The sequence below is a fragment of the Budorcas taxicolor genome, chromosome 4 (genome assembly GCF_023091745.1).
Source record: "Budorcas taxicolor isolate Tak-1 chromosome 4, Takin1.1, whole genome shotgun sequence".
NCBI classification, from domain to species: Eukaryota; Metazoa; Chordata; class Mammalia; order Artiodactyla; family Bovidae; genus Budorcas; species Budorcas taxicolor.
In genome coordinates, this window is record NC_068913.1 from 14,339,559 (window position 1) to 14,366,970 (window position 27,412).

The window sequence follows — 27,412 nt, forward strand, 5'->3', positions numbered from 1 at the left end:
TCTGAGGTTATTGATATTTCTCCTAGCAGTCTTGATTCCAGCTTGTGACTCATCCAGCCTGGCATTTCTCATGATGTACTCTGCATATAAGTTAAATAAACAGGGTGACAATGTATCGCCTTGACATACTCCTTTCCCAATTTGAAGTGAGTCGATTGTTCCATGACCAGTTCTAACTGTTGCTTCTTTACCTGCATATAGGTTTCTCAGGAGGCAGGTCAGGTGGTCTGGTATTCCCATCTCTTTCAGAATTTACCACAGTTTGTTGTGGAAGCACAGTGTAATATCATTCTTGTAACTGAAAAGAATTGGATACAACTGATATCTCTATCAAAAAGAATGGGTTAATATATTGAGGTATATTCAATGTAATACCATACAGAAGATATCTCTGCAATTCATAACAGGAATTTCAGGAGCCTATAATTAAAAAGAGAAAGGCACAGAAGAATATAAATGATATAAACTTCATATAAATGATTCCATTTATATGAAGTTCAAAATCATGTAAAAATTATTGATACATTACTTAATCATACAAAAATATAGTAAAACTAAAGAAAAACAAGAATGATAAAAATCAGCAGAATTATTCTGAAGGGCAAGAGACTAAACTATTATAGAATCAAGAGGCACACAGAGAGGATTATAATTGAAATGTAGTGGCACTGCCCCTTAAGTTGTTAGTTCATTTGTGATGGTTATATCCTTATTTCATTATATTTTTGTATATTTCATAAATATTATTTGTGTGAACTCAATATTTAATGAAAAAAGTTAAAATCTGTCATGTCCAATTGCTTATATTTAACAGTTATGTGGGTATAAAATGAATATGACATGATTCGTGCTCTCCAGGGTCCTATAAAATGACTTAAAGACTTTGTATCTCAAAGTGGGATTCTCATAGTACTTCTTTTTTTAATATAAATTTATTTATTTTAATGGGAAGTTAATTACTTTACAATATTGTATTGTTTTTCCTCATAGTACTTCTATAGGATTGCAAATTTCTCCACCCAACCTCGCATCTGCTGGAAGAGAATATGCGCTATAAATGGCCTAGGGCTATGGGAGTTTGTGGGTAGGGTTAGGTATAATCAGGGCTGGAGCTGCCCAGTTTAAAGATGCCAGGAAAACTGTCGAGAAGACTTTTGAGCGCTGGTATTGCAGACACTTTTCAAGAAGAAATTTTTGTCACAAACCACCAGATAGCCATAATGAGGAGAGGAGTAAAATTATTCCCCCTCAAAGGAAATTATAAGTTTGAGAGTACATTTATTATTAATCCATAGAAACACCATCAATGATATTTTTGTTGGTCTTACTTTTTGTTTGCTATAGATTCTGTAGCTATAATTTCTAGATCTATGTGATAATCAGCATTTTTGCAATCATATGAGTCAGTTTTTATATGAATACACCATATTTTCCAAGATTCAACTAGTTGTACAATTAAAGAGTTATTGAAATAATAATAGTGTGCCACTTGGTCAGTGTAGTCGTTCTCTTCTGCAGATTAAAGATTCAGGAAAATACAGATCTCTTAAGTCTCTTCCCACAGTTCTGCTGGCAACGGAATAAGTGCTTCATTGTTTCCTTAGCAAGTGAAATGAAACTCAAGGAAGGCTGCCAATTTGAAACTGCAGTGTGACATTTGAATTACAGAGGTCTACTTTGGTCTCTTGACTGTTTAGTTCTGGATATCAGTGGGAAAAATAGGGATCACTGGTTCCCTCCTCATATAGAATATATTCATCAGAGACTTAAAGACAATGACATTTATATCTTAGTAAGTAGCTATCAGTTATAAAGAGGAATTGAATTAGAAATATTGAGTCATGGAAAAATATAGTTTATACTCCCCAGAAGCTTAGTATTTTGCTGTGGAAACAAATATGTATGGTAAAGAATTTAAATCATTTTCAAAGCAGTCTGTCAAAAGTCCAGAAAACCATAGTCTTAAAGAATCATCAGAACAAAGGACACACAAAAGTAAAAGCGTGAGTTTGAGACTTGTGGTTTCAGCTTTTATTTGCAAGAATTTGTTTGTTGTTATTGTTTATGTTTTCTGTAACTAAGAAGCTGGGGTAATATTAGGTGAAATCAAGAAATAAAAAGACCATTTACCTGCAGAGTATATGAAAGGAGTAATGGTGGGAAAGTCTTCAACAGAGTAAACTGAATAATGTTACAAAAACTTCAAAAATTAGCTAAATTTCTAGGAAGTTTTTTGAAACTAACACAACATTGTAAAGCTCCTATACCCCAATAATAATAATAATGATTGGGAACAGTTCTCTCCAGGGCTCTAAGATTTCTGAGGCATTGACTACTCTTTGTTCTAGACTTCAAGTCCCTTATAATTATAGAGTGGAAGTGACAAATAGATTCAAGGCATTAGATCTCATAGAGTGCCTGAAGAACTATGGACGGAAGTTCATGACATTGTACAGGTATGGCCCTAACAGAAGCAGAAGGTGTCAAGAATACGCAGAAGAACTATACAAACAAGCTCTTCATGACCCAGATAATGGTGTGATCACTCTCCTAGAGCCTGACATTCTAGAATGCGAAGTCAAGTGGGCCTTAGGAAACATCACTACAAACAAAGCTAGTGGAGGTGATGGAATTCCAATTGAGGTATTTCAAATCCTAAAAGATGATGCTCTGAAAGTGCTGCACTCAATATGCCAGCAAATTTGGAAAACTCAGCAGTGGCCACAGGACTGGAAAAGGTCAGTTTTCATTCCAATCCCAAAGAAAGACAATGCCAAAGAATGTTCAAACTACCGCATAATTGCACTCATCTCACACAGTAGCAAAGTAATGCTCAAAATTCTCCAAGCCACGCTTCAACAATACATGAACCATGAACTTCCAGATGTTCAGGCTGGATTTAGGAAAGGCAGAGGAACCAGAGATCAAATTGCCAACATCTGTTGGATCTTTGAAAAAGCGAGAGAGTTCCAGAATAACATCTACTTCTGCTTTATCAGCTACGCCAAAGCCTTTGACTGTGTGGATCACAACAAACTATGGAAAATTCCGAAAGAGATGGGAATACCAGACCACCTGACCTGCCTCTTGAGAAATCTGTATGCAGGTCAAGAAGCAACAGTTAGAACTGGACATGGAACAACTGGTTCCAAATAGGAAAAGGAGTATGTCAAGGCTATATATTGTCACCCTGCTTATTGAACTTACATGCAGAGTACATCATGAGAAACGCTGGGCTGGAAGAAGCACAAGCTGGACTCAAGATTGCTGGGAGAAATAGCAATAACCTGAGATATGCAGATGACACCACCCTTATGGCAGAAAGTGAAGAGGAACTAAAAAGCCTCTTGGTGAAAGTGAAAGAGGAGAGTGAAAAAGTTGGCTTAAATCTCAACATTCAGAAAACGAAGATCATGGCATCCGGTCCCATCATTTCATGGGAAATAGATGGGGAAACAGTGGAAACAGTGGCAGACTTTATTTTTTTGGACTCTAAAACCACTGCAGATGATGACTGCAGCCATGAAATTAAAAGACGCTTGCTCCTTGGAAGAAAAGTTATGACCAACCTAGACAGCATATTCAAAAGCAGAGACATTACTTTACCAACAAAGATACATCTAGTCAAAGCTGTGGTTTTTCCAGTGGTCATGTGTGGATGTGAGAGTTGGACTGTAAAGAAAGCTGAGCTCAGAAGAATTTGTGCTTTTGAACTGTGGTGTTGGAGAAGACTCTTGAGACTCCCTTGGACTGCAAGAAGATCCAGCCAGTCCATCTTAAAGGAAATAAGTAGTGAATATTCACTGGAAGGACTAATGCTGGAGCTGAAACTCCAATACTTTGGCCACCTGATGTGAAGAACTGACACATTTGAAAAGACCCTGATGCTGGGAAAGACTGAAGGTGAGAGCAGAAGGAGATGACAGAGAATGAGCTGGTTGGATGGTATCACTGACTCAATGGACACGAGTGAGTAAACTCCAGGAGCTGGTGATGGATAGGGTGGCCTGGTGTACTACAGTCCTTGGGGTCACAAAGAGCTGAGCGACTGAACTGAATCAGTGACACCACCTCTATCCTGGAAAGCATTCAGGGTGACCTCAGCTCACTGGCCAGGGTGTTTATGGATTATAGAATTGTCTTAACCCATAGATTTCTCCCTTGTGGTCCCATTCCTCATCTGTAAAATCATTGATATCTTCTGCTATATTTGAGGATATAGTGGTATGGCACTAAAGACACTGATACCACTAGTACCTTAGACTGAGTGAAAAACTCAGTTGAAGAATCTTAAGGAGACAGCCCCTGTATTTCTAAAGTAGACCTTGATGGTTTATGAAATTTGTTTAGCCAGTAGGGTCTGGAAGCCTGGGGAGTATAGTCAGTCTCAGAACTGCAAGTTGGTCTCATTCTGCTATTTAGAGTTCTTTTAATAGTAGTTTTAATTATACTCTGTAGGAAAGACTGAATAGATTTTGTCTGGCCACTCTTGGCCACACGTATTAATGTAGTCAAGGGAATGCCATACTCATGGGAAGATTCATCAGATACCCAGATGGTGCAGAAATGAGGATGAGTATTATTGGAAAACAGTTCCCCCAGGGCTCTCTGACTTTTCTGCATGTGTTGTGAGCAGAGGCACTAATGGCCTTTGTTTCAGTTATTTTTTCAATGATATTTTACATAGTGAACAGCCTTGGAAAATAGAGATAGTGTCTCCGTTTAAGGTAGGTGACAGACTTGCTTATCGCCTTTGATAAAAAATTTGAATTTCCTAAGCTCAGAATTCTTAACAAAAGGTTTTTATATTCACACCCCCTGCTCCATTTTTAAACCATGACAGAATCCTGGATTTGATCTTTGTTTCGAAGCCATTTCTTAGTCTCAGAATCAAGACTCTGAGAACCATCAAGTTTTGTTGATTCCTTTCTGTTCAGCTGTTCTCTGAGTTGATCTCTAGTCATCATATTCTACTATAAGAAGCAGAAAGAAAGCAGACAGTGCCTTCAACACTTTGTTTGGAAATCCACTTGTCTAGTTCATTTGGTTCAGTAGGAGTATTTCCTATGTCCTGCTTCAGAAGGTGATAATGTGGCTAAGCTTTCTGCCACTACAGTCTTTTCAAGGCAGTTTAGGCTGCTTTAACATACTCTTCAAAATCTTCCCTGCTTTCATTCCAGCCTGATTTCAGACTTCCCCGTTTTCCTATATATATTACAGCTGGGCTGTGCTGTGCTGCATTACTAGTCGTGTCCGACTGCAGCCCGCCAGGCTTCTCTGTCTATGGGATTCTCCAGGCAAGAATACTAGAGTGGGTTGCCAGAGGATCTTCCCAATTCCAGGGACTGAACCCAGGTCTCCCACATTGCAGGCAGATTTTTTTACCGTCTGTGCCACCAGGGAATTCCCCCTTTCTATTGTGTAATAAATTACTACCAGAACGTACCAACTTAACATAAGAACTACTCACAGATTACAGTATCTGTAGGTCTGTTTAGCTGGATACCTCTTTCTCAAGATGTCTCACAAAGCCAAAAGTAAGGTTGTAGCTACAGCTGCAGTCACACACATGCTCAGTTGGCGAAGGTCTGCTCCAAGACCACTCATAACTGTTGACTGAATGCAGGAGATCCACTTCCAACTCGGCAGGCCTCATGTCCTTGCTGGCTATCGGCCACAAACAGCAGTTTCTTGCGATACAGGCCTCTCCGTAGGACCACATACAGCACTGTGGCTTGGCTTTCAAGAGCAAGAGGACAAAAGAGATGCCAGTCACAGGGTTTTCTAAACCAATCTTAGAAGTGACATCCCATCACTTTTGTTGTATCCTGCTTGTTAGAAGTGAGTCTCTAGATGCAGTGCCCATTCAAGGGAAAAGGTTATAGAAGTCCATGAGGAAGAGATCAATGGGGCTTATTTTAGAGCCTGCCTACCATAGTAGTAAAGAGCTTTTGAGGAGTATACTTTTGAAAAGGAAGGAGGTTGGGGGGGAGCTAAAGAAAGCTGTACAATTCTGTAAAATCTAATTCTAGTTTTTGAATGGTCTACCACAATTACTAGAAAATTTTAAGAAGGGTTAAAGATGAATTTGAGTTCTTACAGAAGATTGTACAGGCAAATCTTAAATCCATCTGGTCAGAATTTTAGGAGGAATAATCTGCGAGCAGATTATTAATAATCTGCCTGCCTTCAGGAGCTGAGCATCTGAAGGCAGGGAACACAAGAGGAGTTATCAGTAATAGAGACAGAGATGTTAGATGCTTCCTGACTAGACAGTAAGAATAGAGTAAAATTTCATAAAACATTCTGAAAACAAAGATAAAAATTTGAATGACTTGATAAATGAGAGAAATGAATATATGTCTTGAGCCATACATCATGTTGGATGTTTTACATATTTTATTTCTTTGAATCCTCTCAGTACCTATGAGATTGGCATTTTTCACACCATTTTATAGAAGAAAAGATCACAGAAGACACAAGCTAAATGACTTGCCCACTATCATACAACAGTGGTATTGCTTTTTCTCTCATGGGGCCCTCCCTGGTCTCTCCAGCTCCCAAGCCATGCTGGTTTTTGTTGTACTGTTCTGGGGCATTGTCTTGGAGAAACTGAAGACAATAATCACAGTCCTGATGATTATCATAGTCATCTAGTCATTTAGCATATTCTAGGCACTGTGATTGGAGAAGGCAATGGCACCCCACTCCAGTACTCTTGCCTGGAAAATCCCACGGACAGAGGAGCCTGGTGGGCTGCAGTCCATGGGGTCGCAAAGAGTCGGACACGACTGAGCAACTTCACTTTCACTTTTCACTTTCATGCATTGGAGAAGGAAATGGCAACCCACTCCAGTGTTCTTGCCTGGAGAATCCCAGGGACAGGGGAGCCTGGTGGGCTGCCATCTATGGGGTCGCACAGAGTCGGACACAACTGAAGCGACTTAGCAGCAGCAGCAGCAGGCACTGTGATTAATACTTCAAATATATCACTACTAGAAATTCTCCCAACAACATTATGAGGAAGGTGTTATTATCCCCAGTGACATGAAAAGAGACCAAATGGCCCAACATTACAAAGCCTGGACACACAGAAGTCAGCTGACAGAACACAGAAAGAGAGATGCCTTTTCAGAGACGGGGATGCTTTTGCTGAAAGTCATCTGGATGGTTGGTGCAGACTGAGGAATTTTAAACATTAAAGTGTTAGTTTGAGGTCTTTCTCCTCCAGAGAAAAAGCAACTCTCTTCTGTCCTCCCACAGAACTGAGTCTGAAAATATATATAACCAAATTCAATTCCAGTAAACAAATTCCAACAAAAACTGCATAATTAAGACTATTTTTATGATTAGCACCATTTAGTTTCCCTGAATTTACCAGAACAAACATTGCCTCAGCAAAAATGACTACTAATGGCTGAACCTAACAACAAGAGAAAATCCCCAGAAGGGTCATTGAGGCCCCAGCTGCAGCTGTGCTTTCACCGTATTTCTTACTTGAAAGCTGAGAATCAACAGGAAAATCAGGCTCTACCGTGCTGTGTAGATGGGGCTAAAACTATTAATTTATTCAGCAAACATTTATTCGGTGCCTACTACATGCCAAGCAGTGTGCGAGCCACACTGGAATTACAGGCATAGATTATACCTGGCATTCTCAAAGAATTTGCCATTGAAAAAAATTGTTGGGAGAAGGCAGATTAAAAAACAGCCAAGTTTTATGGATGAAGTACGGCACATCACAGAAGCATTAAGAGTCTTAAAGAAGAGTCATTAAGAAGAGTCTTAAAGGCAGCAGCCTCATGGGACGTGCTAAGTAGATGGATATTCATTTGGACCATTAGGGAAGGAGGGGAGTCAATAAGTGAGGAGAATAGAGACCTGGAAGTTTGCTTGATCTTGGGTAGAAGCTAGTACCTACTCCAAAACTGAGAACACAAGAAGAGGAGCAAGTTAAGGAAGTGTAAAAGTTTCACTTCAAAAATAATGGTTTGCTTTTAAAAGATTTGTGTGGCCAGGGTTTCTAGGACATTATATTTGTGAGACCAAAAGCAAACAAATGTCTGGTTACAAGATTTGGTGACGCTTTACCCTATTGCTAATGTGGTATAAGTACCGTCACCAGCAGCAGCGGTCACTTATTTTGAGTATCTGCCATGTGCCTGCCCTTGTATTGAATATTCTGCAGCCACCATCTAACTAAATGTCATGAAAACCTTGTTACTCTAAGGAACTATTTTTATCCTCACTTTATGGATGTGAAAGTGAAACTTAGATCTGAAAAGTAATTTGCCAACAAGAGCTGAGACTTGAAGCCAGGCCCAAGTAATTTCAAAACCAAGTTTCTTTAATTGGTCTTTGCTATAACAGATACTGTCTGTTCCTTTGTAAAAACTATACTGAAATCTACAGCCCTCCTGAGTATTCAAGGCTCTAATATGTCCACATGCTTCTGGTCCCTCTAGAATCACCAGAAGAGGCAGAATCCTGTCAGTTGTACTTAATATTGTAATTATGAATCTTAATAAAATATTAAATCCTCCGATGGAGTATGAGTATAACGGAAGTTGTGTCTATGAAAGCAGATAAAATTCTTTGTAGAGATTCAGAGAAGACTGGTAGCTCAATAAAACTAGATTGAAAAGGTAATGCAAAAGGGAAAAGCTACAGAACTCTAGAGGAATTTCACACTTATTTTGCCTTGCAAGTATCTTTTTCATCCATTTTAAGACAGTGCATTAATTCTTTGGTGTATACGCTCTGGTTCTGGTTTATATAACAAGGAGTACATGAAACATCAGTCAGCATACCTGTGAGCCAAACCTTTTGAAGGAGACTTCTGTGCTCTTTCCCAGGGTGAGCATACTATGAGAGAAAAGAAGAGGACAAGAACTTTGGAGCTCACTACAGGCAGGCACAAGTCTTCAAAGTGAACTGAATGATAAGGTTCAAAGATGCAGAGAGTGAATCTCAACACAACAGGATTATGCACCAGGGCTTTTGGTTGGAGAGAAATGAAAGGAATGTGTTTCCATTTATTTTTCTACAAAGCTTTAGTTCTGTAGACGGCAAACTGCATAGCATAGAAGAAAGAGCTTGGGCCATGGTCTATGTTAAATGTGTAGCCTCAGGAACATAACTAATTGACCTTGAGGAAAGTTTCTGAGCCTCAGTTTCCTCAAGTTAACATGGTATAGTAATATCAGACAGTTTTTAAAGAATGTACAGTGTTGGGCACATAGTAAGTTACAAAAAAAGTCGCTCTTCTTTTTTTTACCCTTTTGGGAGGCTATGTAAAAGTATCAGATGTTAGTCAAGAAGGTAGATAAGATGATGAAATGGCAAGAACTATTCTTGCCTCATTTAAAGTGGATTTGCAAGTTGGGACAAAGAACTTTTAAGAGTTTCTGTTTACTTAAAAGATGTTGAGTATTTTCAGAATAAAGAGATAAAGAGAAGAAGGAACAGGATAACAATGGAAACACTTTGTTGTAGCAGTTTTGGGGGGTACAACATTGTCCACTTTCCTCTGTAAATGTCAAATTCAATCCAATTTAATTTTGAGATTTATAAAATTCTGTATCAGTCCATGTAATTTATGTTATTTGCTGACTAACCAGAAAAATAATTTCCATTTTCCAACAAGATAAAAGAATTAGAAGAATATGTATTTTGAGTCTACTAAATGTAACTTTTACACTTCCAGGTGTTTATGGGGTTCTGTAGTAAATCCATACTTTATTCTAAAGCCTGTTTAGGATAGGAGTGATAAATAATGAGAGAGAATGGCAACATGTTTTAAAACACTATATCTAGAGTTTCTGATAAATAATAGTATAATAAAGACAGTAAAATACACATCTTGTCCTCAGAATGCTTGAGATTAATTAGAGAAAACACTAGTAAATGGAAAAATGAAATGAAAGATAACAAATTTTAACAGAATTGCAGGCAGTTTGGGTATTAAGGAGACTGGCAAAGTAAAAAAAAAAAATCAAAACAATTCTTAGTGACTTACATTTATGAAAATAATTTTGATGACTGAAATGGATAACAAAGCCAGAATTGTACTTAGAGGTGAGACTTGGCATATATTGTAGACACCCTAATCCTGTTATTCACTAAAAGGAGTGTTAAAAAATTAATGTGATCTAACGCTGCCTTCTCATCAAATGACTTTACAGGGTATTTTCTTGATATGATTGAAAACTTCCTAGCCGGTTATAGATATTACCAAGTAAATGCAATTGGCATTCTTGGATTCATTTTTTTAAAAATATTTTTCAAGATCCTATTATAGGTTAGGTCTCTTCCTAGGCACATATTTATGTTCATTCCCTTAGACATGGTGAAGTGAAGTGAAGTCGCTCAGTCATGCCCAACTCTTTGCGACCCCATGGGCAGTAGCCTGCACCAAGCTCCTCCGTCCATGGGATTTTCTAGGCAAGAGTACTGGAGTGGGTTGCTGTTTTCTCAAGCTCTTAAAGGAAAATCAAATCATTCAACTCTTAGGTCTAAAAAGTGCTGTGCCATCATCAGACCTTACATTTAACTTCAGATTTTATCGAGTTATTCATGATGTTTAACAAATTGATGTGATATAGAAGTGAATTTTATATACCTAGCTTAGGCCTTTATAATTGCTCATAGTTGTAACTACAGGGTTAAGAATAAGTGCAGAGTTTTATGTCTCTAAATTAGAACTTTCAGCAAGGTATCTTGAGATCATGTACTTGCCAGTCTTGCTGCATTTGTGTTCATTAACATCACTGGGATTCATCAAGTACCTATTAGTTCTAAAAATATGTATAAACAGAAGATGAATTAATGTACAGAATCACACACACACACACACACACACACACACACACACACACACACACACACACACAAAACAGGTCTGGAATTAGAGCCCTTTTAAGGTTTATAGGAACTAATCATACCACAAATGGAAGCTCTCTGGGAACAACCAGCCCCCAACTGTTCAGCTACCTTCCCTCCCAGCGCCATTGACACTTAGAATGATGTTTAGAGTTCAGATCATTTCAGACTGGTTTCTAAAGACTCCTAGGATTCCCAGTGCTGATAAACTATACAGTTTCAACATGCAGGCCAGCCACTGTTTTCCCTTTCAGTCAAGGCGTCTCTGATTTTTTTTTGTAGGGGAAACAGGGAGTTCTAATGTGTAACCAGTGTGGAAAGTCACTGCTTTGTACGAAATATCCTGAGCTTACTTGCATACACAAATGCCACCAAAGTCAAAGTCTTCACGATAATAGTCTCTGTGTGTGGAAGAAGAGTTTGAGTATGCTGCATCATCCTTGTTGTTCATCATGCTCCTTGGCCTCCAGGAATTGTGTGTACGGCTGGACACTGCAATTTAAGAGAGAAATTTGAGAACCTGGAGAGATGTCAGTGTACAGGCAGAAAGACAATTACAGAGAATGAGACCTAGGAGGAAATTGCAGTTATTTTACTTTGAAAGAGAGACTTCAGAATGGCAATAATAATGATCTTTCAGAAATTAGGAATTATTACACTGAAGTTAATGACTGGATTTCCTTCATTTGCAAAGAGTCAAGTAAATACGGTTTCAGGTTTAGCAAGAACAATTTAGTGTAGAACCAAAAGATAAAATAGCAATAGGATACTAAGCTTCTTTAATCAAAGAAATAGATCACTCAGTACACTATGAAATGTTTTAAAGGCAATATGAATTCTTATCTGCTTTATGTATTAAATGTAATACTACCTGAAGGAACAGGGGTGAATTGAAGAAACTTTGTTTTTCAAGCCTGTGAATCAGTGATTTATCTTCGAATTAAATCAGAAGGTATAGATCTCAAACAATTAACCTGGTGCTGCCAGGAAAGGAGCCACTTTCTAATCATGTTAAAGAACTTCGTGGTGAGGAAGAATGTATATTCCAGGGCTCATGAACTCAGATACCTACAGGGGCCCAGGGGTATCGTGAAGCAGTGATGCTAACAGCTTGGTATAATGAATTATGGAACGTGTGGTGTATTAGAGAGTGTGTGGCCCATGTAAATGAACAACCACTGCTGACTCTGACCAGTGGTTCTCATGTCATAATGTGCCTATATTGTCAGATCTTTGGTTCTATCAAAAAAAGAAAAAAGAAAAACTGGAAACTAGAATCTTAGGTGACTTTTTTTTTTTTCAAACGTTCTCAAAATGCTCACATTTATCAAAGTAGTACTAAACAGGCAAAGCAATGTACCCATGTGGGCTGTAAGTTAGAAACCTTTGGTTTGCCCTTTAGGTCACTAGCTAACCACCATGTTAGTTAAACAAGCAAATGAAGCAGAGTTGATTGAACTCTAAAGCTTAGGAGAATGAATCTACCAGACATTTTTGGTAAGGCTTAAATAAGGTCCCTTCCAGCTCTGAATCTTTTGACCTACCATTTCTTCTTCTCTGCTGTCAATATTGGGTGACTTAATGCATTACAGGTAGTAGGAATTTAAAGGAATTACTTATTTCTTTTAGCAATGTAATTTTCTTTAGTAAAACCATCAAATACTTATATTTAAAATAGTTTGTTGCTTCACTAAAGATACTGCTGATGCTGTTAGATTTTTAGAAATGCACTTACATACGTCACAGACCTGTCACTTCGGATCTTTGAACTAACATTTGTAACCGTAGCTGCATGAGGCATGCTTGACTCAAAAGCCTACTTATACTTTTACCACTTGGTGACATATTTTATTTCTCCTTTATAAAATATTTTAAAAATAGCCCACCTCCACATGAGTAATAACAGCTGGATTTCTGAAGTTCCCTTCCTTTTAGACAGGAGAATATGCCACAGATGAAGAGGAGGACGAGGTAGGGCCTGTTCTTCCTGGAGGCGACATGGCCATTGAGGTCTTTGAGCTGCCTGAGAACGAGGACGTGTTTTCCCCCTCAGACCTGGATACAAGCAAGCTCAGTCACAAGTTCAAAGAGGTAAGTTGCTGATCTGCAAAATATTTTTCTCTACCTGTCCATTTCATTATTAAGTATATACTTTTGTTAGAAAAATATATTAAGAATAATCAGTTTTCAAAAGAATGCCTTTCAGTTACAGATTGTCCAGAATCTCATTGAATTTCAAGGCAAAAGTTAAGTAGATCTCATTATACAGTCATTAATTTAAATGCATTAAATTAATACAATCATTATTTGCCATGGTGACAGTTTCTAACTTGTCTGTTCCATAATTTCAAGCTACAGCTTTAATTTGCATTTTTTGGTGATAAGTTCAGGTTGTACGTTTAAAGCTTTATGAAAGTTTCGGGACCTGGTTTCCTCAAAGGCAGTGATTGCTAAAAAGAGTTTTGTTTTTTTTTTTTTCCTAAACTAGACAATATTCCAGCAGGGATTAGATGGTATTCCCAAGTGGCTTAATTGAAGAAAGTTCAATTTCTTGAAAAAGTTCAAGGAAAAAAACCCACTTTTTAAAAAACTTTGGATTTTATCTTAGAATATGGTTGAATGAGTTAACAGAACTACCAAGTGATATCACAGCACACAGGGACCAGCAGCAGCAGAAGCTGATGCCATCTTTTGACTTAATAGGTGAAGAGGGAAAGAGAGAACCTACTTTTGAAGGCGGCCATTCCCCATCTGCAGCTTTGTAAGATGCAGCCACTGCTAAAAACTATAACTTTGGAGTGAGGGTGATAATACACCAAGACCCTCCTCTCCTCTGGCTGATGCCACCCATCAGCCTAATCCAGGTAGGATAGCCTGGGCAATTCAGGCCTGAGGCAGGAGCTGTCAGAAATGGGCCAGGGTCCCCAGGGAGTGAAGGGAATGTAGATAACCGCAAAACTCTTCTTCCAGATTAACTTCTCAGAACCTCAGCATGTAAAACATAAACAGTGATGAATGTGTCCCCAGGCATTTCACTCTCTGTTGTTGTGTCCAACTTCCTCCATTGTTGAAAACAAATATGTCATTATTTACAACCTCCCTGCAATAAATAACTCTGAAGCACTGAGGCTTGAAAACCACTGTTCTGTGGTTACAAGTCTCTTGGGGACTTGACCCCACTTGGAGAGCATGTTTTCCTATTCAAGAAAAACAAGGTTGATAATTACAGATTTCTAATATCTAATTTTGATGTGTTAGAAACAGGGACTTAAAAAAAATTATTTATTTATGGCTGTGCTGGGTCTTGGTTACTGCACGCAGGCTTTCTCTAGTTCTGGCAAGGGGGACTACTCGCTCATGAGGACGCGTGAGCTGCTCATTGCAATGGCTTCTTTCGTTGCAGAGCAGGGCTTTAGGGCGCCTGGGCTCAGTAGTTGCTGCTCTTGGGCTTAGTTGCTCCACGGCATGTGGGATCTTCTGGGACCAGGGATGGAACAGGCCTCCTCTGCATTGCAAGGCAGCTTCTGAACCACTGGACGACCAGGGAAGCCCAACAGAGAAGTTCATATGTTCTCATGTTATACCTAAGACACCTACTATATTGACTTACCTTTTTAATTCCTCGTGACAAATTTGTGAGGCCATTATCAAAGTGAATGTACTTTTCAAATATAAGTTTTTATTTTAAAAAAAACAACTTATGTTCATTATAGGATTTTGGAAAGTACAGATTTGTATAAATGTGCAAAAAGTCATTCATGATCTCAATATTGTGGTATTTGATATTATAGGATATATACTATGTTAAACTCCTGCTCTTGATACTAAAAACTGTATTTTTAGGATCTTCCCATGTCATCAGATATTTTTCCAAAAATGATGCTTATTTACTGTTTATCTTATGGATCTTATATGATTTACTTCACCCCTTGGTTTGGAACAGTTCCTCTGTTTCCAGTTCTTTTAAAATTATTAAAAATTATAATACATATTACATTTTCTTTAGGATAATTTCTTACAGTGGAATTTTTAGATTGCAGAGTATGAGTATTTGAGGGACTTGTACTTAGTACCGAGTTGCCACCAGCATGGTTTTTTTCTTGGTAGTATAGAAATTTGTTATGTCTTCCAATGAATGTGTTTGGAATGCTCTTCCACCTGTTATCATTAGTCAGATTGAACCATTTCCATTTATATAGTTCACAGAGTCAGTCAAGCAGAATACATGGGTTTTCCAGACGATGTATGACTATTCCTAGTTCTAAATCAGATGCAAACATCTTGGTGACAATGAAGTACACTATTATATAGTGAGCAGAATTCTCTTACAGTAGAATAGCAATGCCTATCTTAGGACCATTTCTTATAAAGGCTTTCTAGATTAACTGATATCTTCAAAGAACAATGCAGAGAGGTGGCCAAGTGGAAGTGGTATAATCTGTTTCTCCTCAGCTCTGATGTGGCCTAAAATTACATATTATCTGGAGAGCAGATGAACTGTCTGTTCTTTAAAAAGTCTTCCTTGAATATTGTGACTCTCAATCTGACTTTGAGGCAGTGAGAACAAGGTTGTGTTCCCTGGAAAAGTCTATTGTGTAACTTACATGTTGCCAGGTGAGTATGATCCCTGCTCTTTGCAAGATAATTGAGCTGGAATTAGAATACATGTTTTTTTTGTTTTTTGTTTTTTTTTAATGGAAGTTAAAGAGCTTAAAAAGCAGAAATAGTAAATAAAGGTTATAGCCTCCATTTTCTGAATTGAGCCAAGTACTCAATACTCCATAAATATTGTTTGAAATGGACTCCATAGTGCAGATAACTACATGATCTAGACTGGGGGTCAGCAAACTATGGCCCATTGGCCAAATCTGATCCACTGCTTTTTTTTATAAATAAAGTTTTACTCAAACACAGCCATAGACATTCCTTTATATGTTGTTATTTATTATTGTCTATTTGTTTGTGGCTGTTTTCATTCTACAGCAATAAAGCTAACTAACTGCACGGAAACCATATAACCTCTAAATCCTAAAGTGCTATTTGCACTTTTACAGAAAATGATTGCTAACGTTGGTGTAGACTGCTCTGTGATCTGGAACCATTCTTTGTAACATGGCTGATTTAGTTTTCGCTTGAGTAACCAAATCTGCATTTTTAATTTTGGCTTTTAAGAATTGAACGTTTGTCACCATCTCTAAAACAGGCAAATACTGTGTCATTTCACTTAAAATCCTTTTATTCTCTTTTGTTTTGTATTTAACATATGAATATATTCATTTGTTCAGGGGTTTACCACAGAGTATCAGCTGCCTGGCCCTCTGGCACAGGATTTGTGTCCTGTACACTGCCACTGCCCCAGTTTTAAACTTCTTTATGTGATTAACATAACATTCCCAAAATTATGCACAGAATCTGGGATGGAGGTGGAGAGTCATTTTGTGTTGGAGTTTAAAAAAAGTCTCATATTACAGAAAGAGTTCTCTTAATTATATTATTTCAACCAAAAGTATACATTATATTGTTTGGGCAAAGTGATTATACTAACATTCTCGCAATCATTCCTATTTTTAGCCTATTATATATCTTGCAACTGAACCCTAACCTCCTCTATTTTCTGTTGAATATTTTATCCATAGTTCTTGGGATATACTTAGTGGTTAAATATTTGGTGAATGATGGTATCAAACATATACTAGAATTTGTTGTATAATACAAGACAGCTATTTAATTTCCCAAATAGTTGACAAGGGGGCTAGCACATTTATTAAATGCTCAGTTAACCATTTCCTTCTGGTTGGAAGGCCAGCATTATTATCTGCAGTATTTGTCTTTACACTCTGGGCTGCCTTTGACCTTCATATTCTGTTTCATTTTCTCATTAACCTTTGGTGCAGTAATGTTAGAACATATATAAAACATTAATGAAATAAATCAGATCCACCTAACTCTTCTCTTCAAAAATTCCTTTGTTTTTCAAGTTGTTCAAGAAAACATTTGAATCATTTTAACTCCCTTGAAGAAAGTTCTCTGCATTTTTTATTGTAATTTCGTTAAACTAGTAAATTAACTTGCAAAAAACTGGCATTTTTATCACATTGACTCTTTTAATCCAAGTTCATGGAACATATCTGTTTAGTTAAAGTCTCTTTCCGATCCTCCCTCAAATTTTATAGTCCCGTCTATTATGTAAGTGTCACCTATAAGTAATAGAAAGTCTTAACCAGAGTGGATTAATCAAAAGCTGCCACAAAGGTTAGCTCCAATATAAGTAAAGAAGTCTTCTTTATTTTTCTATTTTCAGAAATGACTTTTATAAAAGAGACTAAATGACTTTCATAAGATCAAAATTTGTGTTCCCTGAAAGTTTGTTATTACTCAGCTATAAAACCATATGTGCATTTGTGGAGGAAGATTTTTAAAATACATTTTATAACAGCTATTACCCTTTTCAAGTTTTTCTTGGGCCAACTTTGGTATTTTGTATTTCTCAAGAAATTCATATATTTCCTCTAGGTATTCATATCTATTTACTTATATTTTTATAATATGGCTTTAAAATAGTGAAATCTTTAGTAGCTATAACTAGCTACCTTTTTCATTCTTTTTTTTTGCTTTGAACATGCTCAATTTTTTCTTAGTTTTTTTCTAGAATTTATCTGTCAAGTTAGCTTTACATTTCCATTTTTTATTTTTAAATTTAAAAATACTTATTTTTTTCCCTACCAATATCTTTATTTTTTCTCACCAATATCTTTATTTTTTCTCCTGTTTTATTTTTTGGTATTTATCAGTTGCCTTCAATACATTTATTTTTCTGATAACCCTTATATTTTGATGTCTATTTAAAGCTATAATTTTTTTCCTGAATATTGCTTTAGCTATATGCAACTTTTCTCTTTAACACAAGAATTATTTACTGGTATATTCTACTTTCCACACCTATCTACTTTATTTTGCTATCCTTTTGTTATGGAGTTCTAATTTTATGACACTATTCAGAAAACATATTCTGTATAGTAGCTATTTTGAATTTTTAAGACTTCTTTTGTAGCTTAATTCATAAATAGTTGCATTTAAATATTCCTTATGTATGTAAACATCACACATATTCTGTACTTTGATATGAAATTTATATAAGCATTAAATTTATATCAATAAGATTAATAATACAAACATATAAATGTCTTCTCTGTAGCATGGCTTAGATTTTGTGGTTTGATGTACTAATTCTGAAAAGTATAAGTTAAAATCATCAGCTACAGTTTCTTTCTTCCTATAATTATAGCAGTTGCAGTTTTATATATTTAAAGGCAATGCCAAAGAATGCTCAAACTACCGCACAATTGGACTCATCTCACACGCTAGTAAAGTAATGCTCAAAATTCTCCAAGCCAGGCTTTAGCAATACGTGAATCATGAACTTCCAGATGTTCAAGCTGGTTTCGGAAAAGGCAGAGGAACCAGAATCAAATTGCCAACATCTGCTGGATCATGAAAAAAGCAAGAGAGTTCCAGAAAAACATCAATTTCTGCTTTATTGACTACGCCAAAGCCTTTGACTGTGTGGATCACAATCAACTGTGGAAAATTCTGAAAGAGATGAGAATACCAGACCACCTGACCTGCCTCTTGAGAAATCTGTATGCAGGTAAGGAAGCAACAGTTAGAACTGGACATGAAACAACAGATTGGTTCCAACTAGGAAAAGGAGTATGTCAAGGCTGTATATTGTCACCCTGCTTATTTAACTTATATGCAGAGTACATCATGAGAAACACTGGGCTGGAAGAAACACAAGCTGGAATCAAGACTGCTGGGAGAGATATTAATAACCTCAGATATGCAGATGACACCACCCTTATGGCAAAAAGTGAAGAGAAACTAAAAAGCCTCTTGATGAAAGTGAAAGAGGAGAGTGAAAAAGCTGGCTTAAAGCTCAACATTCAGAAAACGAAGATCATGGCATCTGGTCCCATCACTTCATGGGAAATAGATGGGGAAACAGTGGAAACAGTGGCAGACTTTATTTTGGGGGGCTCCAAAACCACTGCAGATGGTGATTGCAGCCATGAAATTAAAAGACGCTTATTCCTTGGAAGAAAGTTATGACCAACCTAGATAGCATATTGAAAAACAAATACATTACTTTGCCAACAAACGTCCGTCTAGTCAAGGCTATGGTTTTTCCAGTGGTCATGTATGGATGTGAGAGTTGGACTGTGAAGAAGGCTGAGTGCCAAAGAATTGATGTGTTTGAACTGTGGTATTGGGGAAGACTCTTGAGAGTCCCTTGGACTGCAAGGAGATCCAACCAGTCCATCCTAAAGGAGATCAGCCCTGGGTGTTCTTTGGAAGGAATGATGCTAAAGCTGAAACTCCAGTACTTTGGCCACCTCATGTGAAGAGTTGGCTCATTTGAAAAGACTCTGATGCTGGGAGGGATTGGGGGCAGGAGGAAAGGGGACGACAGAGGATGAGATGGCTGGATGGCATCACAGACTTGACGGACATGAGTTTGAGTGAACTCCGGGAATTGGTGATGGACAGGGAGGCCTGGCATGCTGCGATTCATGGGGGTCGCAAAGAGTCGGACACATCTGAGCGACTGAACTGAACTGAACATATGTGTTCAGGATTATTATAATTTTTCAATTTATTGTAACATCTCGTTTTCTAATGACACATTTTACTACAAATTCTGTTTTGTTTGTAAAAATTCAGCACTGCCTTTCTTTGGGTTCATATTTGCTGCAGAGTATCTATTTCTTCCATCTCTTTATTTTCAACCATTCTATTTCCTTTTTACAACTGTATTTCCTTTAGTCAACATATTCCTAAATCTTACTGTTGTACTACTCTAGGAGTCTCTGTCAGTTAATTGGTCAGTTTATCCCATTTATATTTAATTATTTTAATATTAGAATGTACATCTACCACCTTATTTCATAATTTCCATGCTGCTTTTTGTTTTGTTTTTATCTCTTTACCTGCTTGCTGTTAGACATATCACTTTTTCATCAGCTGCTTAACAGTTACACCTGTTTATTCTCTTCTTCTCTGACAGTTACCCTCAAGTGGCTTTGACTCCGTCTTAGGATATTTTCATCCAGCAACATGAAAGGCAGACCGGCAGCTATGTCTTTACCATTTAACAAAATAATAGCCTTCGCATGCATTCATCTACCTCTCCTCCCCTCTAATATCAGCACAAGAATAATGATTAGCTGGTTTTACCATTTTAATTCACCACCTTTTCCCCTAAAGTTGTTGTTGCGCAAGCTAATTGCATACTGTAAAAGTCTAATGACAACAGCCATTTGGATACTTGTATCACTTTAACTTTGTACTTTAAATTGTTTATCACAGTTTCTTAAAGTAGGTCTCCTTTCATTTTTTGCTAATCTGTTTTCCTGTTGTGTGTTTGTGTTTAGGTTTTCATTTTGGTCTGTGAATATTTTCTTTAGGTTTTAAATTTTTTTCAGTTTCTGCTTCTTTAGGAACACTGTCTTTAGTATTACCTTTTTGCCTGTCTTTTCTTCTCTGTTTTTGCCAATGTTAATGAGGAATTTTTCCCTTTTTGAAACCACAAATCCCGTTTCTGGACCTCCGTCAGGAGGACATGTCTATGTGCCTAGTTTCCAGCCTGGCTACTGCTTTCTGGCAGCCTCTCCTCTAAAGCAGTTCTCTGTACTAATGTGCGATGTCCAGATCTCTCCATGCACTCGCTGTAAGTTCAAGAAAGAAAAATTATTCCTTGCTCTCAAAGCACTTACTGGGACTGCCCCTGTCTATATTGCTGCACTTTGGAGTCTGGAGCTGTAAGTATGCAACGTGACACTGTCAGCCACCTTCCTGAATTCTTTTTCTCATGTAGCAGTTGCTTTCTGAATGAACACAGGAGGCGGAGAGTGAGAGAGCCTGGTGTGAAGACGCTCCAGGAGAGACAGTAGAGCTTGCCTTCTTCCTCATTGATAAACTTGGTGTCTCACGCTGTTAAGTGAGAGAGGCACAAGGTACCTCGCTGTCTTTGGAGTAAAGATAGTGAAGCTGGGATAGATTTTTCTTAATTCAGCTTCATGACTCACATTCTAGTAACAGTTGTTTTTAGTTTCAGTATCAGTTTGGTTGTGAGTTTTTCTTTCCTAATATGATTTCACTGGAAATGTAGTGGAAAGTAGGAAGAGGCTGAATCAGAAACTGCTGGCCAGGTGCCTGGTCAGTGGACCGTCAGCACTTCCCAACACCATTCCTTCTTGAGAGTCATTAGTATTAGCTCCCAGGAAAAACAGTTCTGCATTTATCTGGAGGAAAAAAAATGGAGTCTAAAAAACATGTTATTTTGCCTACTTAAGTCATAGAAAATCTATAAAAAGTAATTTAGAAAAAGTTATTAATGCATTAGATAATAAAGTTACCTTTATGGAACTGTCCATTAATATGTCAAGAAGGTAGAAAATTGTTATGTACTTAACAATAAACAGATATTTATTTTAAAAGGAGCTGTAATTGTAGGCTGTCACCTACATCCAGCACCATCACCATGAATAACCGGTTTATGAGTCACTTAGAGACTGCCTTGGTAGACTATGTCACTCTATGCTGCATATACTGCAGTTAGTGTTGCCATTCAAATTAGGTTATGACAGCATTCAATCAGCTGGTTTCAACTAGTTTTGCATAGTCTATCCCACGAGAAGAACACTTTGGTTAATGTAAAGATAGGGACCATTTATAAACCTTTGAGCAGAAATTGTGAAGAAATATAGCATAGCTTAATTTTAATGGCACCAAAATACAGGCAAGAGCAGCCCTGATTTCTTCTTTTGCAGAACTTATGCTGTCATGGGTAAGACAGACTGCAATCACATGATCACAGATATAATTGTAAAAATTCTGATTTCAATGCTGAAATCACTTCATAAAGTTGTTTGCAAATATCAGTTATAAGAACAAGCTTCCTAGGTGGCTTAGTTGTAAAGAATCAGCCTGCTAATGCAGGAGACTTGGGAGACATAGGTCGGGAGGATCCCCTGGTGTAGAAAATGGCAACCTACTCCAGTATTCTTGCCTAAGAATCCCGTGGACAGAGGAGCCTGGCGGGCTACAGTTCATGGGGTCACAAAGAGTCGGACTGAGCACACACACCACCACCACCAAAATAAGAACAAAAAATGTAAAATCTCCAGTACTAGAGAGCTCTTAAAATATTTCCTGCAAAGATAACAGATTTCCTTTTTAGAGAAAAAATGATTTACGTGCCTGTACAAGATAAGTAAAGAATGCAGAAGTTCAGTCTTATAATGTTTATGCATAAAAATGTTTCTGTTTCCTGTGCAGTTATATTTGGATATATTGATTCAGTGATATGAGTACATGTTCTGTATTCATCTTTTTGAAAGAAATAAACAGAAAATGAACACAGCAGGTACACCTGCAGAATGTTACATGAGAGCTGCTGTTCTTTGTAAGAGGGCATGTGTTTATTTATACTGTAATCCTGGGGTGGATATCAATGGCATTGATGTTCAAGAGGACAGAAAAGATGAAAGAGATTGGCCTTATAGACATTGACCTGCCGTCCTTAACCTTTTCTTTTTCTTTATATCCTCTCTTCCCAAGTCGTCTCTCCAAACCTATATTCTCTGAAGCCCAAAAGTTCCACAAGGTATTTCAGGTTCTGTATCTATTAAGCAGTTATGTAGAGCCTGCTCCCTGCAGCAAGCTGTTGTCTGCAAACCCTTATACCTGTACTTTGGAAAGGCTATTAAGCATGGAAGGAGAACTGCTTTAGAATAAGAAAATTCAATTTTGTATGCACTGTGCTGCTTTTGTCAAGTCACTGTACCTCTTTGAAAAGCAGTTTCCTCTTCCTCATGAAACGGAGGTATCCCAGCCCCGCACCGTGCCCACTTTGTCTGGGAGGCAAGGGTCCAAGTTTGGAGATATGACACAGAGGCCAAAGCCGCAGGTCATCTGGAGTTGCTGAGTTTTTCTCATGCATCTGGAAACTTCTTTCAGGAGGTGGTGTTTATTAATCTCCTCGACATAAGTGTTTCAAAGGTAGATTCTGTGTAGCGCTCATGTATCCTCAGTGCCAAGCACAGTGTCTGGCACATAGTCTCATTCAGTAAATGCAGGTTGAATAATGCCTGAGAAATTTCTAAGTTCAGTGACTAAAAGCAAATGATTGAACACCATGTTGTATGTAGGATGAGAATACTCGGACCCCAGAAGTGACCCATGGTTTCGAGGTGGAGTCTTATTTTCTTACCTGAGAGATGACAGTGATCACATATGCCTCAGCATTTCCATGACGATCAGATGAAAAGTGTGTCCAGAGCTGGTTCCGATGAGGTACAGAGGAAGGGAGGAACGGAATAGGTGGGGTCAGACCTGGGATAATTTCTTCACTACCGCCTCAGGGTTTCGTAATGATCAAATGAAAAGTGTGTCCCAAAGCTGGTTCAGAGGAGGTGCAGAAGGGAGGGATGGAGTAGGTGCAGTCAGACCTGCGATAATTTCCTCCCCATCACCTGCCTCTGCTGGGAACTTGAAGAGCCTGTGTAACTTCTCTGAGCCTCTTTCCCTGTCTGAACAGTGAGGTTCACAGTGCCTGTCCTACCTCCCTCACGGATCCATTCGCAGTGAGGAAGAAGGAGATAACAAACGAAAGGTTAAGGATGCTACAAATGTAAGAAATTTGGGGTTAGTGGAAAGGACTGTGGACTGGAATTTATAAAACCTGGCTTTGATACTTATGGCACCCCACTCCAGTTCTCTCGCCTGGAAAATCCCATGGATGGAGGAGCCTGGTGGGCTGCAGTCCACGGGGTGGCTAAGAGTCGGACACGACTGAGTGACTTCACTTTCACTTTTCACTTTCATGCATTGGAGAAGGAAATGGCAACCCACTCCAGTGTTCTTGCCTGGAGAATCCCAGGGACAGGGGAGCGTGGTGGGCTGGCGTCTATGGGGTCCCACAGAGTCGGACACGACTGAAGCGACTTAGCAGTAGCGGTAGCAGCAGCAGCTCTGCAACTTAAGCTACTGAAACACAGTTTCTTCCTATATAAAATGAAAAAGTTCAGTTTATTTTTAATGCTTTTCCTTTTAATAGTGGTGGATTTCTAGACATTCTGTTAAGGTGCATGCAGGATTAAAATAATTACATAATAATCACATCATTTTAGGCTGTATGAGTATTAGGGAAGCCTTGCACTAAAACTTTTGTCCATCTTCTGAATCACGTCTGAATTCACAGACTTCATTCTGCTTTCCTATAGCTAAAGGACTGGGCTGTCCCTAGCAGCACTCTGAGCTTTGATCAGTGTTCTCGCCTCGCTGCTTTATGAGTTCAGTTCTCTTCTGTCATCTGTTTCGGTGAGATGGGAGGGGTAGGATAACCTAAAACCAGCCTGGCTGCTTCACAGTTTCCCCTTGGTTTGTCCCATACGTCACTTGATTAATCCAGTGTATGCATTTCTAGGAATGAAAATGCTGGTGTCGGATAAGAGTTTCTCCACTCTGCAACCATGACAGTCATCTCCAGGGTCTTCATTTTGTAAAACGTCACACCTGTAGTACTTGCAGAGGCTGTGGTGTTCTTCCCATCCAGCCCTCTCATTTTTCATATTGGAAACTGGGGCCCAGAGCTGTAGCTTGCTACAGAACATGGTGATTTGAACAAAGAAAATCCAAAGTCCTAACATGTTGTATTGCAATATAATTGGTTACCCTACAGGGAGTTAACCGCTGAGAAAATAAAATACGGCACTTCCTGATAGTTGGCGGCGTTCGTCATAAAATCTGCTCTTGATTTCTTGCTACTCTTCAACCAAAACTAGAGGAGCTGGTTTTATTTCAGGTGCAACATTTTACAGCATTTAGGACTTCTAACTAAGAAGCAGAGTTGGAGTAATCATATTTTAGTCCTTCACATCATCCTTTCTTAGTCTTGGCTGACTAAGAGTACTTCCCACTCGAGACTGTGGAGTGCAGAAGCCCCTGGGAATGGTGAGGGTGAAAGGGGCCACCGCCGTGTAGGCAAGACTGCAAGAGCGGCCGCGCCCGAAAGCCGGACAGTAAAATGAGTGAGCAGGGCAGAATCAGATCACCCCACAGGAGCAGGAGCAGAGATGTGGCTTTGTAGCCCACAGAGACTTAAACCTCGAATGAGACCTGCAAGCATCACGGAGGGGTCATTTTACAAGGAACTTGGGACTCTCCGTTTCTGGGCTCTCACTCATCAGCATCTAACCCTGGCTTCTAACTTCTTTCCCTCTTCATCCTTCCCATACGCCCCTAGTGGTCAGGCAAAAACCAAGGAAGTTAAGATTACAAACCAGAGAGAAGGCTGAGGTTTATGAGGTGGTGTGATCTCTAAAGGTTCACATTTCTGTCTTTTCATTAGCTATCTTTCTGATAAGAAAACCTTAGACTTATTTGATTACAGTAATATGGGAAGATTACAGTCCCTGTGTACAACCCTAAATTCACAATGCTCTGAAAAGATTATTTTAAAATAATTTTGTGGCAGACGGCAGTAAATCTGACCAAAATTGACAGGCTACTATTTACAGTCTTTATGTACCTCACTTAGTCACAATATTCACATGTTTGGTGGCAAAGGTATTCACGTATTTGATTATAGAGCGCCTCCATAGACCCTGCTGTGGGCAGTCAGCAATTTATGGAAAATGCATCTTACTAAGATTCTGAAATTGGAAGAACTCTGAATTCCAAAAACATCTGACTCCAAGCATTTTAGAAAAGTGATTTCCAACCTAAAAATTGTTTTCCATAATTTTTTTTTTTTATTCCTTAAAGAATGATTGTTTCCTTCGTTTTTCTTCCTTTACAAAGCAAAGAAAGCAAAGGGGGGAAGGGAGAAGCAAAACAAATTTAAATGGTGGCTCTAGGGAGAATCAACCGTAGCTGAAGCTTTGGAGGGTCCAAGCCCTCAATATGAGTAAATGACTTAAAGGACAGACATCTAGATCTGTACTTTTACCTGCAATGTAAAAAAGAAATTACACATCTTGTCGCCGACCTGCATCGTCCTCTTCTCCAGCTCTGCAGCCGCAGCCCGAGCTGTAAAAGAGCTGCTAAGCTAAAATGCGTGCGACTCGCGGAACCAGAGCGCCGCCTTCCATCCAGATTTGGAATTGAAGCTTCCCACTGGCCGTCTGCCTGCTGAAGCTGTTCAGTCCTCAAGACTGCAAGGAAACAACTCCTTGACACGCAAATCACAAAGGAAGAGCTCCAAGGAGGGAAGGAAAATGTATTTCCTTCTCTTTGGTCCCTGAGCAATTAAATTCATAACCTAATCTGATGTTAGGGAGTGTGGACCATAAACCCTGTGTTTAATTAGTTCGCACCTAGAGAGTCATTTTACACACTAGACATTTTAATTTACAACCTGCTGCACTGTAGCACTTTTCTAGCCCTTCAGCTATATAATAAGGTATTCTGCCAGCTGCTAAGGCTTTAAAAATGTAGAAAAATACAGATACGCTTAGTTCAGATTTTTTTCCTTTCTTTTCCATTTTCAGTTGCAAATCAAACATGCAGTTACAGAAGCAGAGATTCAAAAATTGAAGACCAAGGTAAGCATCAATACATGGTGTTTGAATTGTACTTTCTAAACTTCAGATTCTATGAATAAATTCAACCGAAGCACTAAATGCTTTGTTTCTGTTCATTTAAAAGAACACGAATGTGAGAGATTCGTTCCCACTGTTAGTGGAAAAACCTAACAGTGCACACCCTTAGGGGGTCAGCACCCCTCAGTGAAAATAGCACAGTATTTAAAATTACATATTTACATATTTGCACCTATGTGGCCAGTTCCCTCTGAACTTTCTCAAGAAGTAAATGTTTATAATAGTTCAAGCATTCAAACTACATTTTGACCACTAATCCTTAAGCACAAGCTGTTATACTGTATCTCTTTCTCTTTTATTTTAAATAAATGTAATCATTTTATTTATTTTTAGCTTACCAGAAATAATGTATTTTTATTAAGATGGCACATTAATTAGGTTTCATAAAGAAAAATTCAAATTTCTAGTAATTAAATATTATGAAATTTAATTAATATATGAATAATTTATTTTAGGTTCCAGACACTGTCAGAAATCTTTAGACAAGTTTAGTTCATATCATTCAAATTTGTGGGAAAAAACAGGGCTTGATAAAAGGAGTATGTATTTTTAGTTTATATATGAAATAATGCAAAATTCAAAAGGGCATTTTTAATTGGTAAATTATAAGGTAAGTTTCAGTTTCTTGAACTGTGTCTAGTTTTATAAAATATGTAGTCTCAAAGATTTTTAAATATCTTTTGAATTACTTAAAAAACACAGTTATGTTTTTTTTATGGCCTTCTAATAATTGAGACATAATTCCTCCCACACCACTAATAGTCTGTTTCCCTGTTCACATTATATACACTTGTTTTGTTTTTTCCATGTGTTTTAAATGGAGATAAATTAGCAAGGCTATTTTGAGTAAATGGTATTTTCAGCTAATA

The 27,412-nt window shown here is 38.1% G+C and overlaps 1 protein-coding gene across 1 annotated transcript in view; it reads left to right on the forward strand.

Annotated features, from left to right (window-relative positions):
* The window catches only part of PPP1R9A (protein phosphatase 1 regulatory subunit 9A), a 334,795-nt gene that overhangs the window by 254,430 nt on the left and 52,953 nt on the right, over window positions 1–27,412 (forward strand). Inside the window, exons 7-8 of the mRNA XM_052638347.1 lie at window positions 12,817–12,972; window positions 26,433–26,486. Coding sequence (XP_052494307.1) covers window positions 12,817–12,972; window positions 26,433–26,486 — 210 coding nt within the window. The remainder of the gene's footprint in view (window positions 1–12,816; window positions 12,973–26,432; window positions 26,487–27,412) is intronic.